We start from the raw sequence: 17,115 nt of genomic DNA, 5'->3' as shown, positions 1-17,115 counted from the left end.
GTTAACTTTGGAGAAATAGAAACCTGGGTTTAAATCTCAGTTCTAAAATCTTGAGTGTGTATATCTTTGCAAGTTATTTAAGTCAGTTTCCTCATGTATAAATTTAGGTAAATAATAGCATATCCCTTCTAGTTGTTGTGATTATGATGTTATATGATAATTGTGTCTTAACAGTCGTTGGGTGTTGGTAAATGTTAATTTTCATCACAAACATTTGATCACCTAAGAGACAAAGTTATCTTCAGTATAAGTTCATTGTGAACAGAAGCTGTGTCTGTTGCTTTACACAGAACTTTAGTACCATGAACACATTTCTAAATACTGGATAAAATGCTTTTTAAATAATGTTAAGGCAATGTCTTTTCATTGGGGGTGCAGCCATCATTATAGATAATGAATTCAGATTGGTTTTAAAGGAACAGATAACTATGTTCATTGATACTTTTGTTAAACAATTTCTCTCATATTCATAGTAATTAAAACCTTTTGTGGGTAAGTTTAGTCACTCAGTCATGTCTGACTCTTTGCAATTCCATGGACTATAGCCCACCAGGCTCCTCTGTCCAATAGGATTTCGTAGGCAAGAATACTGGAGTGGATTGCCATTTATCAGAAGAATTAAAGTAAACTGTTACTGCTTATGGCCAAAAACTAGTGTATTGTGATTAATGAAAACCCTTTGAATAAAGATTTAGCCCGGGATTTTCCTGGCAGTCCAGTGGTTAAGACTCCGAGCTCCCACTTTGATGAGCACAGGTTCCATCCCTGGTCAGGAAGCTAAGATCCCGCATGCCATGCAGTGCAGCCTTTAAAAAAACTTTTATCTCATATACCATATATAGATTGCCAGTTTTTCAAGAATTATAGTAGTGGCTCAAACAGTAAAGAATCTGCCGGCAATTCAAGAGACCCAGTTTAATTCCTGGGTCAGGAAGATCCCCTAGAGAAGGAAGTGGCTATTCACTCCAGTACTCTTGCCTAGAGAATCCCATGGACAGAGGAGGCTGGTGGGCTACAGTCCACAGGATGGCAAAGAGTCAGACACGACTGAGCGACTTTCATTTTTCACTTTCAAGAATACGTCTAACTCTAAAATTATTTCACATGACTTAATGAATCTTTGGTAATTCATAGCACTTCAAACTCTTGTAATGCGTCAGAGTCAACAGTCTGAAATTAATTACCTTTAGGCTATATAGATGTACTTGAGTGTTGGTTAATAGTTCTGGGTTTATATGCTTAGTAGTAAAGCATTTATTTTCATTGCTGTTGCTAACTGAGTAGTAGGTTAGAAATTCATCAGGGAAATAAATACTAAATTAAATCTATAACGTGAAGAGGTAATATTAAAGGTTTGGTGTATTTAGACACACAGTAAGTATTTCTTAGATTCTCATATCAGTAGAAAGTACACTGCGGCCTAGTGGAAGCAATGTAAAAGAGGAATTAGATGGGCCTGCAATTGCTATTTTTATCTATGTATATATGGTGTACACATTATATATGTTACATGAAGTAACAGCAACATCTAATTTTAAAAATGGCATTATTTCCAGAGTTAAGACAGATCTGGATTCTGATTCCAGTTGTTCCTCTTGTTCTTTGGACAAGTTACTTCACTTCTGAGGCATGGCTTTATAATTTGTAAAATCAGTGTTATAATCTGCCCTACTTATTATGGATGTTGTGAAGATTGAAAGGAGAAGTATAAATGTAAAACTCTTTAGCGAGATGTCCAACAAATGGCAACTCCATTTCTTTCTGTTTTTTAGTACTTCTTAAGATTATTGAAACAGCCCTCCTGGAAGCACACTCTTGTGATTCAGTGTAGAAGTGCATTTGAGTTCTCTACAAGACTCAAATTCTGAAGCCTGTGGAGAGGTGGTTCCATTACTTCTCAGGGTACAGGCCTGAGGCAGAATATATTGACCTAGAGCTTTAGGCTGCTTTATTAAAGATCTACTATTTCCTCCTCCATTTGGCTTTCACATAGAAAGAATTTTGAATAAAAGGACTCTTCCCCTCTCAACTACTACTTATGACCTTGGTCTACTAATTTCCTATTCAGAGAACTGGCGTTCAGCTTAGATTGCTCTTGTTGAACATACAACATTTCACGCTTTAGGAATGGATGGATTCATTAGGATTTCCTGTAGAGCAACTTAGCCTTATATTTCCTTCTTTGCTTTCTCATTTATCTGGGAACTATTAACAGAAGAATAATGGACAGAGCTTGATGTTCCAAAACAGAGAAGCAGAGTTAATTTATGAAGTCACTTATGATTCTGCTATAAGGATTGCTTATTTGGAGCAAAAAAGTTCTTGAACTTACACAGCCCTGAACATTTCCTCTTACCATTGCAAAAACAGTCCCATCTGAATGAATAGAAGTATGTGTTGCTCTTTATGTTGAAACCCTTGGTGAGAAAGAATCTAGTGTAATTACTAATTTATCTCAAAAACGAAGGACTTGTACAGCTTGTGCTTGAATATACTAAAAACCACTGAATTGTACAGTTTAAATTGGTTAATTGTATGTATGTGAATAAAGTTTTTAAAAAAATGAAGGATAGATGCTATTACTATAAACATCATTAGATCAGTTTAGAAGATCTCTAAAAAGTTTTTGGTACACTTCTTTAGACTCCATTACTCTGGTGGTAGTGCAGTCGGTCAGGGAGTTAAGAAGGTACCGAATGATTTATCTTGTTTGTTTTGGTGTTGCTTTGCAGTCTGGCAGAAACATTTTTAGGGGGGAGTTGGGAAGTTAGGCAATTTATTTTTTCTTTTGTGGATTCAAAAACACAATTTTAAAACAATTAATGGTCATTCTTTGATTAAATTGCCATTGAGGACAAAGGCTTATTTTTAACAACTTTGGTTTGCTTAAAAAGGATGGTGTTAAAAGAATCCACCACCACCGCCGCCCTAACTTCCCTCCCCAAAGAAGTAAGGTGTACCGTCTCTGTATTACTGTTCATTTTTTAACATTTTTCTGAAGGTATTTTTTTCCCCCCACTAGGTGCGGGAGATGTTGAAGATGAGGGACTCAAATGGGGCCCGAATGTTGACTTTGATAACAGAGCAGTTCATGGCTGACCCTCGTCTGTCACTTTGGAGGCAACAAGGCACTGCAATGACTGACAAGTACAGGCAGCTCTGGGATGAGCTGGGTAAGTGTGAATCTTCTGATGGATTGCCAGTGAGTTGTGTGTGTGGCTGAAGCCTGGGATAGAAAGTGGAAAAAGCATGGTCAGAATATTGCAGAAGAGAGAGCTGCTCTTACATGAACTTGCCGCCAGTGTACCCTGGCTAGGATAGGGAGAATGAAACATTTGCAGGAATCAGTCTTGGCAGCGTTTGGGGGAATTGTCTGATGTCGAGGAAAGCAAGCACAGACTCTGCTTTTAAGTATTTGGGGGGGGGTGGGGAATGTGTATTTCCAGATAGGTATTCGGTACAATAGCATTGATTATTCATTTCCAGACTAATATTGTAATCACTTCAGCTGGAATTTGGCCATTTTCCCCTTTTACCTACATTAAAGTTATTGAAAGTAACTTGAGTCATCATTTTTAAAAATTATTCTCAACTTAGATGAACTACTGATTGTCAGAATGGAAAAGTCACAGCAAACTCTATAATTTTTATTGCTTTCCAAATCCATGGTGGTAAAGATGTAAATACAGCAGGTGGTTGAAAAAAATGAGAAATCCACTACTTGTGTTTACTGAGAAATTTGCAGAGATGACTCTTGTTACTCAATACTCATTGCTAGAGAAATTAATAATGAATTTGTTGTCTATTAAGAAATCTGTATGTGACAAATGGAATTTTTGGCAAATATTTTGTCAGTGCCTGTTTTAATTTTATGTTCTGGATATTTATTAGAAGGTTTGGCTTCCCTTGTGGCTCAACTGGTAAAGAATCCGCCTGCAATGCAGGAGACTTGGGTTTGATCTCTGGGTTGGGAACTTTCCCTAGAGAAGGGAAAGGCTACTCATTCCAGTGTTCTGGCCTGGAGAATTCCATGAACTGTATAGTCCATGGAGTCTCAAAGAGTCAGACATGACTGAGCGCTTTCACTTTCACTTTCTAGTTTCAGTGAAGTTGAATAGTAGAAGTCTTCATACCTTCACCTTCTGTCTTCCTCTTGGCTATTGATGGACCACATCATGCTATTGATCCCATGCCCCGACCAAGAAAGACTTGTCTGTGAAGATACCAGTTATAATGTTTGGAAGGGACCTTTGAGATGAACTGCTTACAGATAAGGAAACTAAAGTCTGAGGAGGTTAGGAAACTTCCACAAAATGACATAGTGTGACCCTTTAAGGTTATACAGCAAGATGGTAAACAGTTAGACATCAAAGTTTCCTTTTTCCCATTAATAGGATGTGTGTTCAGGAACTGGTTTGTGGATGACAGCTCCTGTTTGTTTTTTAACATGTGTCTGCTATTCCCCAACGTTAAGATACTTGTTGACCTTTTCCCAAAGTATTTTTTATTAAGTGTCTTATAATAATTTAATCTTAGTACTTTCCTTGGGTCACCGGAAGTAGTGTTAGTGGCCTTCCCCTCAATCAGAATTTAAATCAGTCTGTAACTGTAGTAGATCCTTTTGGTGTCCTGGCAGGAAATGTTTGGGAGCTCAGTGTGGTAGTTGGAGAACACAAGTGTAATGTGTGGTTTAAACAAAAATTTTTATAGAATACTGAGTGGTTTGTAAGTAAAGACTCCTCAGTTTTGTAACTCTACAGTAAGTGTTGAATTGACTAGTTGGTTTATGGCAGTAAAAAGGATTAACATTTAAAAAAAAACTATAATGAAGGGAATCATTTCAGGAAAAATTATTGGATTGATATTAGATGAATAAAATTTAAAGAGCTTTGGTACTTAAAGAAGCTTAAAATTACAAATAACTAATTAGAAAATATCAACTAAATATTTTGGTTACCAAAAAAAAGTACAAGTGATACAGTTAAATAAGATTTTCAGTGTTTACATTTAATCCATTAGTTGTATTTCACTTTTGCAAGTTGGCCTTGAAAATTATGTACTTCAACTCCCAATCAAAAGTATTAATTCTCATTAGGCAGAAGTTTTCACTAGCTGATTCTTATTATACTCTCTGATGGACTACATTTCTAATTATGGACCAGGCTTTATCCAAGTTCTTTGATTTCAGCCCAGGATGAAGAATACGTATTCTTGGCCTGTGTTTTCTTTTTTCACAAATCATGCCCCCCGTCCTGCCATCCAGTCATTACTAGACTGCTATAAATTCTCCTGCATACTGTGATGGTGAGCAGAGGTCACTTACCATTTTAATGAAGTCTAAGTTCTGTGAAGAATCTCACGTGGGCCTAACAGTAGCTCTCAAATCTTAATATTCATTCACCAAAAAAATTAAGTAAAAGTTGCTTCTGGACTACAAAAGAAAAGGATTTTGCTTCTTAAGAAAATGGGGGAATTTGACTTTGTGCCCCTGCACAGGGCTCACATTGCTTCAAGGCTCTGCTTTGGAATTAAATGCTGAGCACTGCCAGATGCCAGACATTGAGAAGAGGCTGAGTTTTGTCGGCAAATGGGATCTGCAAGTTAATTGGTGTTTTCTGCAGGCTTCTGGCTGTGAAATGAAATTGGAAGCCCTTTAGCCACATGGATAATACAGGACCTGAATACAAATGTCACATGTCACCATCAGGACCCACTGTGAGACAATAGTGTTCCCACTCCAACACTGCACCATTACAGATCATTTAAATATGGGGATTACATTTAAACTAAAAGCCCCATTTGCCTTTTACTGCAATTTAAATGTCCTCTTAGCAAAAGCTAAGTGACAAATTAAATGAAAAAAGTGCCCACATTTTTAAAGCTGTAATGCAAAACAACCTTTTATTGCTTCTCATGTGCCACGAATGAATCATTATACTTGTCAACCCTAAACCAAGCCATAATTGGAGCAGCTACTGTTATCAAAGTAGGGCCGCTCTGTGACAGCTTAATAAAGCTGAAACTGTTAAATTAAATCTCAGATGCTTAACTCCTTAGCACCGGTGGATTCGATGGGTCCATTTCTGGCAATGGCCAATACACCAGGAGGAAAAAAATTCCTGGCATGAAAGCCTTAATCTGATGAAAGTGTACAAGTAAGAGTATCTCAGCCAAGTAACTGCTTCTTGGCAGAGAGATTCAGAGGCATCGGATTGTCAGCCAGATTACAGAATTTTATTTTTCTTTCATAGGATCAGATACCCCCCTCCCCAAGATTTACAGTTTTTTTGAGTATATGTGATTTATTAAAATGCAAGTGCTGATGTTTCAAAGTTAGTTTTAAAAAATAACCTATTCATTTAGTTCTTTCTTTCATTCAAATAAATGCATGCAATCTTATTTGAGGTATCAATAGGCCCAATTTCTTTGCCCCATTCTCTGGCTAACAAAGGGATGATTATGCTCAGTTCTTGTCTAAAATAAATGCCTATGATATTCATTTGGTCTGAGTTAATTTTTTTGATTTATGCTGTGATTTTCATAATGTAGTATGAAATAGATTCAGATGCATACTATTAAGATCCCGTGAATCCATTTTTCCTATATTAATTTTACTTTTCTCTACTTGATGTTTTCTTACACATCTGACAGTCTTCTCAAGATGAGTGTTGTATCATGATCAGCTGTGAGAACATGTATATATTAAAATTTTGAGACAGAAAGCCCAGTGCAGCGGGAGGAGCTGCATGTTTGATAGACATGACACATGCCTGGTAGAGCTATAGAACACATACCTTTTCAGTTGTGTTCTTTACTCCAGGCACATTTTCTGGAAAGCAGATCACAGAAATAACCCTTGGCTTTCAAGGAACAGCCCAGTGCGGATTGGTGGTGAGCACACCTACTGTTAGCCCTAATGGCTGACTGTTTAGCACACTTAATTATTGTGGAGGTCTTTAGGGATGAGGGAATATATTGTAACCTCTTGTCTGTGTTGATGGGTCTCTTGCCTTAAATGTCTTCTTAGGCCGCAAGTTTACTTTGCTTCATAAAACTATAGGTTATGACTGCCAGTCTATTAAAACTTAATTAAACTGGACGTCATTAGAGGAAACAGTTAAATAAGATTTAATTACAGTTTTATCACAGGGAAAAATCCTTAAATTTTCATTTTCATAATATGTTGTATGTAATACTTTTCCTCCAGATTTTAAACACTTTTCCTCTGGGCTGAGTCATCTGTTTTGCTCTCTGGCATGTAGCCTTGTTTCTTTGGGAGAGGCTGGGCTGCCATCACAAGGGTCTTACTGCTCTGAGTTTGCTCATGTGGTTCATAAGAACAAGGTGGTATCTCTGAGTTTTCTTCAAAGCTTTTGATAGAGACACCTAACTGTGTGTGGGTAGAAATAGCCATAGTTAGATTTTTTAGTTTGCATTTCCTTGTATACTGTTATTGTGTTTGTGTGTGCTTGGTTGCTCAGTTGTGCCCGATTCTTTGCTACCCCAAGGACTATAGCCTACCAAGCTCCTCTCTGTCCATGGAATTTTCCAGGCAAGAATTCTGAAGTGGCTTGCCATTTCCTACTCCAGGGGATTTTCCCAACCCAGGGATCAAACCCACATTTCTTATATCTCCTGCATTGGCAGGCAGATTCTTTACTACTGTGCCACCTGTGAAGCCCCATACTGTTATTGAGCAGTGGTTATAATAATATTCCTTGGTAGGGTGCTGGATAGATTGAGTGGGTATAAAGATTCAGTGGACTTTGAAATCAGAGTAAATCTACATTGAGTAGTAGAGAACTTAGCCCAACCATTGGGACTACATATATTGCAAAATACTAAATATTACCTACTCCATGGGGCTTCCCAGGTGAAGCTAGTGGTAAAGAACCCACCTGCCATTGCAGGAGATGTAAGAGATGTGGCTTTGATCCCTGGGTCAGGAAGATCCCTTGGAGGAGGGCATGGCAACCCACTCCAGTATTCTTGCCTGGAGAACCACATGGACAGAGAAGCCTGGTGGCCTACGGTCCATAGGGTCGCAAAGAGTCAAACATGACTGAAGCAGCTTAGCATACACACATGCACCTACTCCATGGACCTAGAACCCTGTTCAAGCTATCATCCCAGATATAAATAGTCACTTCTATCAGCCTCTTCTGCACCTACCCACATTATTCTTGAATACAGAAGAAAACTTATGCTTTAGTCACATATTCAAAACAGTGCTCTAAGTAACTGGAGGGCCTTGTGCAGAACCAGAAGTAAGATTCTAAAGGTTTAGCTTTGAAGGTAATTGTGGAGAAATTTTATGCTATCTTATGTCTCCAGAAGCAAAAGTCTTAGTAATTCCCCCACTGTTTTGAGCTCCATACTTAGTTTTTATGGTAAAGGCAGACTCAGGCTTTGTACATTTTAAAGTTGATCGAAAGAAAGTGAAAATCTCTGAGTCGTGTCCGATTCTTTGCAATCCCATGGGACTGTACAGTTCATGGAATTCTCCAGGCCAGAATACTGGAGTGGGTAGCCTTTCCCTTCTCTGGGGGTTCTTCCCAACCCAGGGATCGAACCCAGGTCTCCGGCATTGCAGGCGGATTCTTTATCAGCTGAGCCACCAGGAAAGCAGTGGCTAGTAAACAGGCTGAGGAGTAACGGGTTCTCATTGAAAACTGGAAAGCATTCCAGTATAGCTTGCCATCATATAAGTTGATATGCTTTTGCTAGTGCCGTGGAGAAAACAGCAATTCCCAGAGTCCCTGTGCAGCAAAAAGATGTCAGTACAGCCTTGGAAACTTCCATGTAGCTGTAAGTGTAGTGTGTAATCCTAATGAACCACATATCAGGGATTGCTCATCACCTGCCAGCTTGTCTTCCTGGGCACAGGAGAATATAATTTTACCACTTAACACCATTTCGATGCTTTCCTGTTAACCCTTCTTTTCAGAGTCTTTTGTGTTTCCTGATCAGAAAGAATAGATGTATTAAGTATTTGATTTTACTGCTGATGATGGTACTGGGAGTATAGAGGGAGTAGAGATGCAACTGGAGAAGGCAGTGGCACCCCACTCCAGTACTCTTGCCTGGAAAATCCTATGGACGGAGGAGCCTGGTAGGCTGCAGCCCACGGGATTGCTAAGAGTCGGACACGACTGAGCGACTTCACTTTCACTTTTCACTTTCATGCATTGGAGAAGGAAATGGCAACCCACTCCAGTGTTCTTGCCTGGAGAATCCCAGGGATGGTGGAGCCTGGTGGGCTGCCGCCTATGGGGTCACACAGAGTTGGACACAACTGAAGTGACTTAGCAGCAGCAGCAGCAGAGATGCAACCACCGGGAGACATGAGAAATTAGAATAGGCTTGAATGAACTGTAGAGCACTTTTTATAGAGTAATTTATTCACATATTAGTAAATAAATAGACTGAACTTAGCATGGTTTTACAGGATGTTCATGAAGGAGAGTTATAGGAAAGAAGCAATGCTTCCCTGGTGGCACAGATGGTAAAGAATCTGTCTGCAATGCAGGAGACCCAGGTTTGATCCCTGGGTTTGGAAGATCCCCTGGAGGAGGGCACGGCAACCCACATGGCAACCAACTCCCATTATTCTTGCAATCCCATGGACAGAGAAGCCTGGTGGGCTACAGTACATGGGATTGCTGAGTCGGGCACGACTGAGCGACTAACACTTTAATTTTCAATGAGAGTACTACAGAAAAAAGGAATAACATGAGCAAACACAAGGAGAACTCAATGGAGGATCTCATTATCCAAAATGCTGTCTTTTAAGATTTTCAGTCCAGCCTTGTTAATCTTCATTGTTGCTTAAATTCAAGGGGTGGGGAGGAGGAGGAGAGAGTAGACATTACAGGATCCAAGTTTTTGCTTTTCTCCCCATCTGTGGTCCAGCAACACAGATGTCAGCACTTATTTATCGGGCTCTATGCTAAGCGCATAATGCATACATTATTTTATTTAATTCTTAAAACAACCCTGTGAGGTAGGAACAGTTACTGGAAATGAAAGTCACTCTCTGTGACCCCATGGACTATACAGTCCATGCAATTTTCCAGGCCAGAATACTGGAGTGGGTGGCCATTCCATCCTCCAGGGATCTTCCTGACCCAGGGATCGAAACCAGGTCTCCTGCATTGCGGGCAGGTTCTTTACCAGCTGAGCCACCAGGGAAGCCCAAGAATACTGGAGTGGGTAACCTATCCCTTCTCTAGCAGATCTTCCTGACTCAGTAATTGAACCAGAGTCTCCTGCATTGCAGGCGGATTCTTTACCAGCTGAGCTACTGGGGAAATCCAGGGACAGTTATTAGCCCCAATTTTATAGCCAAGAAAACTGAACTATAAGAAGACCAGATAACTTGCCTAACGTCACAACAGCAGAACAGGAATTTGATCCTAGGTGTCAGTGACTTCAAAGACTTAAACCCTAAACTACACACCATCCTCAGCTTATTTTAAAAGACCAATATTCCTCTCTGCCTGGCAGTCTTTCTGCTTAGAGGAGAATAGGGGCAAAGTGAAGCTTACCTCGGTGGCAGCAAACACTTTGAAAGCTGCCTGGCCTGGTCTGCCCACCCATGGCCCCACAGTACTGTTTGCAGTTGTTAGCAGATCTTACCTAGTCTAGTTACCCACCTGTGTTCTCAGAGGCTCTCTAAGTTCAACCTCTGAAAAAAAACAACAACAACAACCCATTAATGCAGAATAGCCAAATATATGCTATTGATTAAGAACTGTAGTATATAATAAGCATATCGACAGGGAGGCCTGGCGTTCTGCAGTCCATGGGGTTGCAAGGAGTTGAATATGACTTAGTGACTGAACAACAACAACAGCAATCATACAGAAACTGCTTACTGCAGATGGAATAAATGGAACCTTTGCTCTTCTTTTCCAGTCCCTCTTGTTATGGAGCCGGTGAAAACCCTTAGGTCACTGTCTCTGTCTTGGCCTGTCCTTACCTCATGTGGTCCACAGGCTCTGCAGACCCTCCTGCCCATGGGCTGGGCTGTCCTGCTCTGAAATGGGGTTTGTGCTCCTGTCTCAGCCTCTGTTTTTCCCCTCATTATTCAGAGCTCCCTCTAAATACAGAGGCTTTGTCCATTGTATTGCTCAGGAGGCTTTGCTTCCCTCCAGCACTGTTCTCAGAACGTCTGTCTGCTACTGAGTCCTCATTACTGGGGCCTGGTTTCTTTCTCCGTTGTGTGGTTCTCCTGCTTTCTGTCCCTTAAAACTGAGACCTCTGTGTTTTCGGGTCAGAGGCCTCTGGGTTCTCTTCTGCTGTGGGGACAGGAAAAGGGGTTTATTTTCTGCTTTAAGTTGGCAGAGTAATTTCTAGTTTGGGTCAGAAGTTAACCCAAAAAGAGAATGCATATTGCTATACAGTGGGCAAATCTCTGATAAGTAGCTCCTGTGTAATACTATCAACCATCCTTCTCTTGATGGCAGCTGCTAGGGCTTAATTATCCATTCAGTACCCTGTATGAGAAAGAGTACAAATAGAGAGAAAAATGTAAAAGTGTATACTAATAGAAAGTAGTAGATTCTCGGCATTAAAAGAGATCTTTACAGATGACTTGATTCTATTTAACCAGTTAGAGACTATTAATGATATTCATTGTCTAAATTATTTAGGTGTACAGTTGGATGATTTTAACAACTGTTAGGGATCACCCCCTTGTGTATTTTTGTAAAACTCTTCTAAATATAGACTGCAGAGCTTTTATTCGGAGTTAGGTGTAGTACGCTTTTGTTGTTCAGTCCCCAGTCTTGTCTGTTTGTGAACCCATGGACTGCAGCACACCAGGCTCCCCTGTCCTTCACTGTTTCCCAGAGTTTGCTCAAACTCAAGTTCACTGAGTCGATGATGCCACCCAACTATCTCATCCTCTGTCGCCCCCTTCTTCTCCTGCCCTTAATCTTTCCCAGCACTGGGGTCTCTTCCAGTGAGTTGGCTTTTCGCATCAGATGGCCAAAGTATTGGAACTTCAGCTTTAGCAGTAGTCCTTCCAATGAATATTCAGGGTTAGTTTCCTGTAAGATTGACTGGTTTGATCTCCTTACTGTCCAAGGAACTGTCAAGAGTCTTCTCCAGCATCACAATTAGAAAGCATCAGTTGTCTGGCACTCAGCCTTCTTCATGGTTCAGCTCTCTCGTACATGACTACTGGAAAAACCATAGCTTTGACTAGACAGACCTTTGTTGGCAAAATATCTGTGCTTTTTAATATGCTGTCTGTGTTTGTCCTAGCTTTTCTTCCAGGAGGCAAGGCATCTTTTAATTTCATGGCTGCAGTCACTGTCTACAGTGAATTTGGAGCCCAAGAAACTGAAGTCTGCCTCTGTTTACCTTTTAGTGTTCTGTGTTGTACATGTAGTGTGCTAGTAGCATTGTTGGGACCAAGAATAAGTTCCAGTTACATTCGTTTAGGCTGTCTTTCCGTTTATAACAGGAGTCCATTGATAGTAGATTTTTTTCTCTCATTCATGGCTAATAGGAACATCAGAGCAACAATTTCAGAAAAATTCTCTCCTTAGTTTTGTCACTCCCTAAAAGTTAGTATTGTGTTTGTCCTCAGGAAACTGCCGCTAAAGGGAAATCTGACTGGGGGAGTCTCTTTGCTAGAATGTGGATCTCTAGAGAGTACCATCCGATAGAACACAGGAGGAGTGAGGGAGTGAAAACCAAGAGAAACAGGCTGGGGATCAGTTCCTTTCAACATTTCTTACCATGAAGTGGCAGCATACAAAAATTAATGAGGTCTGAGGAGCCTTATATTAAGACATCTGTGATTCTCAGGGGCTTCACGGGAAATCAATGCTGCCAGGAGCTAGAATGAAAGAAGTGGAAGCCAAGGGAAGACTGAATCCGACACTTAGGCTGTTTTCTGTGTCTGCTGGCACCTCGCAAGGTGCTTTGCAAATCTTTTCATAGTTCATTTAAACTTAGATGGCCTAATGGGATTGGGGAGAACCCAGGGAAAGGTGGTCCCTTAGAAAGATGTTTCAGACATTGCCTCACAGAGCCCCCAGGGTGAGATGGGAGGGAGAAGAGTGTGATGGGAGAAGGCAGGTCCTTCTCAATCCCCATACAGTTACTTTCACCTCTCCATACGCTAGCCTTTCCACTAAGATTACTCCAGAACAGAGGATTCTAAGATTTAAAATACATGCTTGTTAGTGATTATCTTCAATAGGTTTTTAAATAGCCACTCATTTTAGATGTGTACCTAAGAATGACTTATTTATATCAATTTTGTTGTTCGGTCACTAAGTCATGTCTGACTCTTTGCGACCCCATGAACTGCAGCACGCCAGGCTTCTCTGTCCTTCACTGTCTCCCTGAATTTGCTCAAACTCATGTCCATTGAGCCAATGATGCCACCCAACCATCTCGTCCTCTGTTGCCCTCTTTGCCAGCGTCAGGGTCTTTTCCAGTGACTTGGCTGTTCACATCAGGTGGCCAAAGTATTGGAGCTTCAGCTTCAGCATCAGTCCTTCCAATGAATATTCAGGGTTAAGTTCCTTTAGGATTGACTGGTTTGATCTCCTTGCTGTCCAAGGGACTCTCAAGAGTCTTCAGCACCATAGTTGGAAAGTGTCAGTTCTCAGAACTCAGCCTTCTTTATGGTCCAACTCTCACATTTGTACATGACTCCTGTAAAGAACCATAGCTTTGACTAGACGGACCTTTGCTTGCAAAATGTTGTCTCTGCTTTTTAACACGCTATCTAGGTTTGTCATAGGTTTTCTTCCAAAAGGCGAGTGTCTTTTAATTTCATGGTTGCACTCACCATCCTCTTATTTTGGAGCCCAAGAAAATAAAGTCTTGCACTGTTTCCATTGTTTCCCCATTTATTTGCCATGAAGTGATGGGACCAGATGCCATGATTTTTTGAATATTGAGATTTAAGTGAAATTTTTTAAGCTGTTTTAAGCCAACAGTTTTAAGTTCATCAAGAGGCTCTTTAGTTCCTCTTCACTTTCTGCCATTAAAGTGGTATCATCTGCATATCTGAGGTTGTTGATATGTCTCCCGGAAATCTTGATTCCAGCTTGTGATTCATCCAGACCGGCATTTTGCATGAGGTACTCTGCATATAAGTTAAGTAAGGAGGGTGATAATATACATCCTTGCCGTACTCCTTTCACAATTTTGAACCAGTCATTTGTTCTATGTCTGGTTCTAACTGTTGCTTCTTGTCTTGCATGCAGGTTTCTCAGGCGGCAAGTAATGTGGTCTGGTATTCCCATCTCATTAAGAATATTCCACAGTTTGTTGTGATCCACAAAGTCAAAGGCTTTAGTGTAGTCAGTGAAGCAGAAGTAGATTTTTTGAGGGTTTCCCTTACTTTTTCTGTGATCCAGCAAATGTTGACAATTTGATCTCTCATTCCTCTGCCTTTTCTAAATCCAGCTTGTACATCTGAAAGTTCTTGGTTCGTGGACTGCTGAAGCCTAGCTTGAAGGATTTTGAGCATAATCTTGCTGGCATGTGAAACGAGTGCAATTGTATGGTAATTTGAACATTCATTGGCATTGCCTTTCTTTAGGATTGGAATGAAAACTGGCCTTTTGCAGTCTTGAGGCCACTGTTGAGTTTACCAAATTTGCTGGCATAATGAGTGCAGCACTTTCACAGCATCATCTTTCAGGATTTGAAATAGCTCAACTGGAATTCCATCACCTCCACTGGTTTTGTTTGTAGTGATGCTTCCTGAGGCCCACTTGATGTCACACTCCAGTACCTCTGGTTCTAGGTGAGTGATTATACCATCGTGGTTATCTGAGTCATGAAGATCTGTTTTATATAATTCTGTGTACTCTTGCCACCTCTTCTTAATATCTTCTCCTTCTGTTAGGTCCATACCATTTCTGTCCTTTATTGTGCCCATCTTTAACATGAAATATTCCCTTGGTATCTCTAATTTTCTTGAAGAGATCCCTAGTCTTTCCCATTCTATTGTTTTCCTCTATTTCTTTGCAGTAATTTCTTTGAGATTAAAAGATGCTTACTCCTTGGAAGGAAAGTTATGACCAACCTAGATGGCATATTCAAAAGCAGAGACATTACTTTGTCAACAGAGGTCCATCTAGTTAAGGCTATGGTTTTTCCAGTAGTCATATATGGATGTGAGAGTTGGACTGTAAAGAAAGCTGAGCACCAAAGAATTGATGCTTTTGAACTATGGTGTTGGAGAAGACTTGAGAGTCCCTTGGACTGCAAGGAGATCCGACTAGTCCATCCTAAAGGAGATTACTCCTGGGTGTTCATCGGAAGGACTGATGTTGAAGCTGAAACTCCAATACTTTGGCCACCGGTTGCGAAGTGCTGACTCATTTGAAAAGACCCTGATGCTGGGAAAGATTGAAGGCAGGAGGAGAAGGGGACGACAGAGGATAAGATGGTTGGATGGCATCACCGACTCAATGGACATGAGTTTGGGTGAACTCTGGGTGTTGGTAATGGACAGGGAGGCCTAGTGTGCTGTGGTTCATGGGGTCACAAAGAGGCGGACAAGACTGAGTGACTGCACTGAACTGATTTCTTTGCATTGTTCACTTAGGAAGGCTTTCTTATCTCTCCTTGCTATTCTTTGGAACTCTGCATTCAGGTGAATATATCTTTCCTTTTCTCCTTTGCCTTTTGCTTCTCTTCTTTTCTCAACTGTTTGTAAGGCCTCCTCAGACAACCATTTTGCCTTTTTGCATTTCTTCTTCTTGATGGTTTTGATCACCACCTTCTGTGCAGCGTTAGAACCTCTGTCCATAGTTCTTCAGACACTCTATCAAATCTTATCCCTTGAATCTGTTTGTTACTTCCACTGTACAATCATAAGGGATTTGACTTAAGTCATACCTGAATGGTCTAGTGGATTTGCCTACTTTCTTCAATTTAAGTCTGAATTGGGCAATAAGGAGTTCATGATCTGAGCCACAGTCAGCTCCTGGTTTTGTTTTTGCTGACTGTATAGATCTTCTTCATCTTCGGCTGCAAAGAATATAATCAGTGTGATCTCGGTATTGACCATCTGGTGATGTCCATGTGTTGAGCTGTCTCTTGTGTTGTTGGAGGAGGGTGTTTGTTATGACCAGTGCTTTCTCTTGGCAAAACTCATTAGCCTTTGCCCTGCTTCATTTTGTACTCCAAGGCCAAACTTGCCTGTTACTCCAGATATCTCTTGACTTCCTACTTTTGCATTCCAGTCCCCTGTGATGAAAAGGACATCTTTTTTGGGTGTTAGTTCTAGGAGGTCTTGTAGGTATTCATAGAATCGTTCAACTTAAGCTTGTTCAACATTAGTGGTTGGGGCATAGACTTGGATTATTGTGGTGTTGAATGGTTTGCCATTAACTTCCCCTTATATAATTTAGGTGGAAGGCAGACTGGCCAATGATTTGCAGTAGGTGAATTTTTGTGAGGCTGCTGTAAGCTTGTCTGATAATTTTGTAACATTGTTTTTAGTGCTTAAGTTAAAAATTCCAAATTGAAATAAAGATAGGACTCTAAAGTACAGGTGCCGTCTGACATTTAGTTGCTTGAAATCTTAGGGTATTTCCTCAGGCTCTGATCTAGAGACGAATATCCAGTAGTAGTGATGGTAGTGGTTGTGCAAATTGTGGCTAACTCACTCAACTCTGTGAGCAAAGATAACCTTTGCTATGGAAATCGACATATCTGTGGTTTTAGAGCTATGACCAGCTAGACCTTGTTGTCCTCGTGTTGTGCTCCCCAGCCCCATTTTGGATAACTTAGTAAATTTCAGAATTTGCTTCAGCAAACCTGGAGGAGAGTGTGAGAATCATTCATAAATTAGGAATCAGACTTCAATGAAAAACAGTCTTGAAATGACTTAGGCTTAGGAAGCTGCAGTCTTCCTTTTTGGAGAGCAAGGGCTGAGGGGGTTGTAAATAGGACACCTAAATCAAATATAAGCTTGAAACTGAGAGAAAATTCTGTTACAAGGAATGCTTTCAAAATGATGCCAAGAGCACAGAAGTCTTACTTCATTTCTTCCCTACTCTGCTCCCAATACGCACACATTTAAAGATGAGATTACTATATCCAGCCACCTATTAACCATACATGTTGATC

At 40.5% G+C, this 17,115-nt stretch overlaps 1 protein-coding gene across 1 annotated transcript in view; it reads left to right on the top strand.

Annotated features, from left to right (window-relative positions):
• ZSWIM6 (zinc finger SWIM-type containing 6) overlaps positions 1-17,115 on the top strand; it is a 212,078-nt gene that overhangs the window by 146,346 nt on the left and 48,617 nt on the right. Inside the window, exon 4 of the mRNA XM_027520544.1 lies at positions 3,023-3,173. Coding sequence (XP_027376345.1) covers positions 3,023-3,173 — 151 coding nt within the window. The remainder of the gene's footprint in view (positions 1-3,022; positions 3,174-17,115) is intronic.

This window comes from Bos indicus x Bos taurus, chromosome 20 (assembly GCF_003369695.1).
Source record: "Bos indicus x Bos taurus breed Angus x Brahman F1 hybrid chromosome 20, Bos_hybrid_MaternalHap_v2.0, whole genome shotgun sequence".
NCBI lineage: Eukaryota > Metazoa > Chordata > Mammalia > Artiodactyla > Bovidae > Bos > Bos indicus x Bos taurus.
Note: the sequence above shows the minus strand (reverse complement) of the source record. Positions and strands in the feature narration are given on the sequence as shown.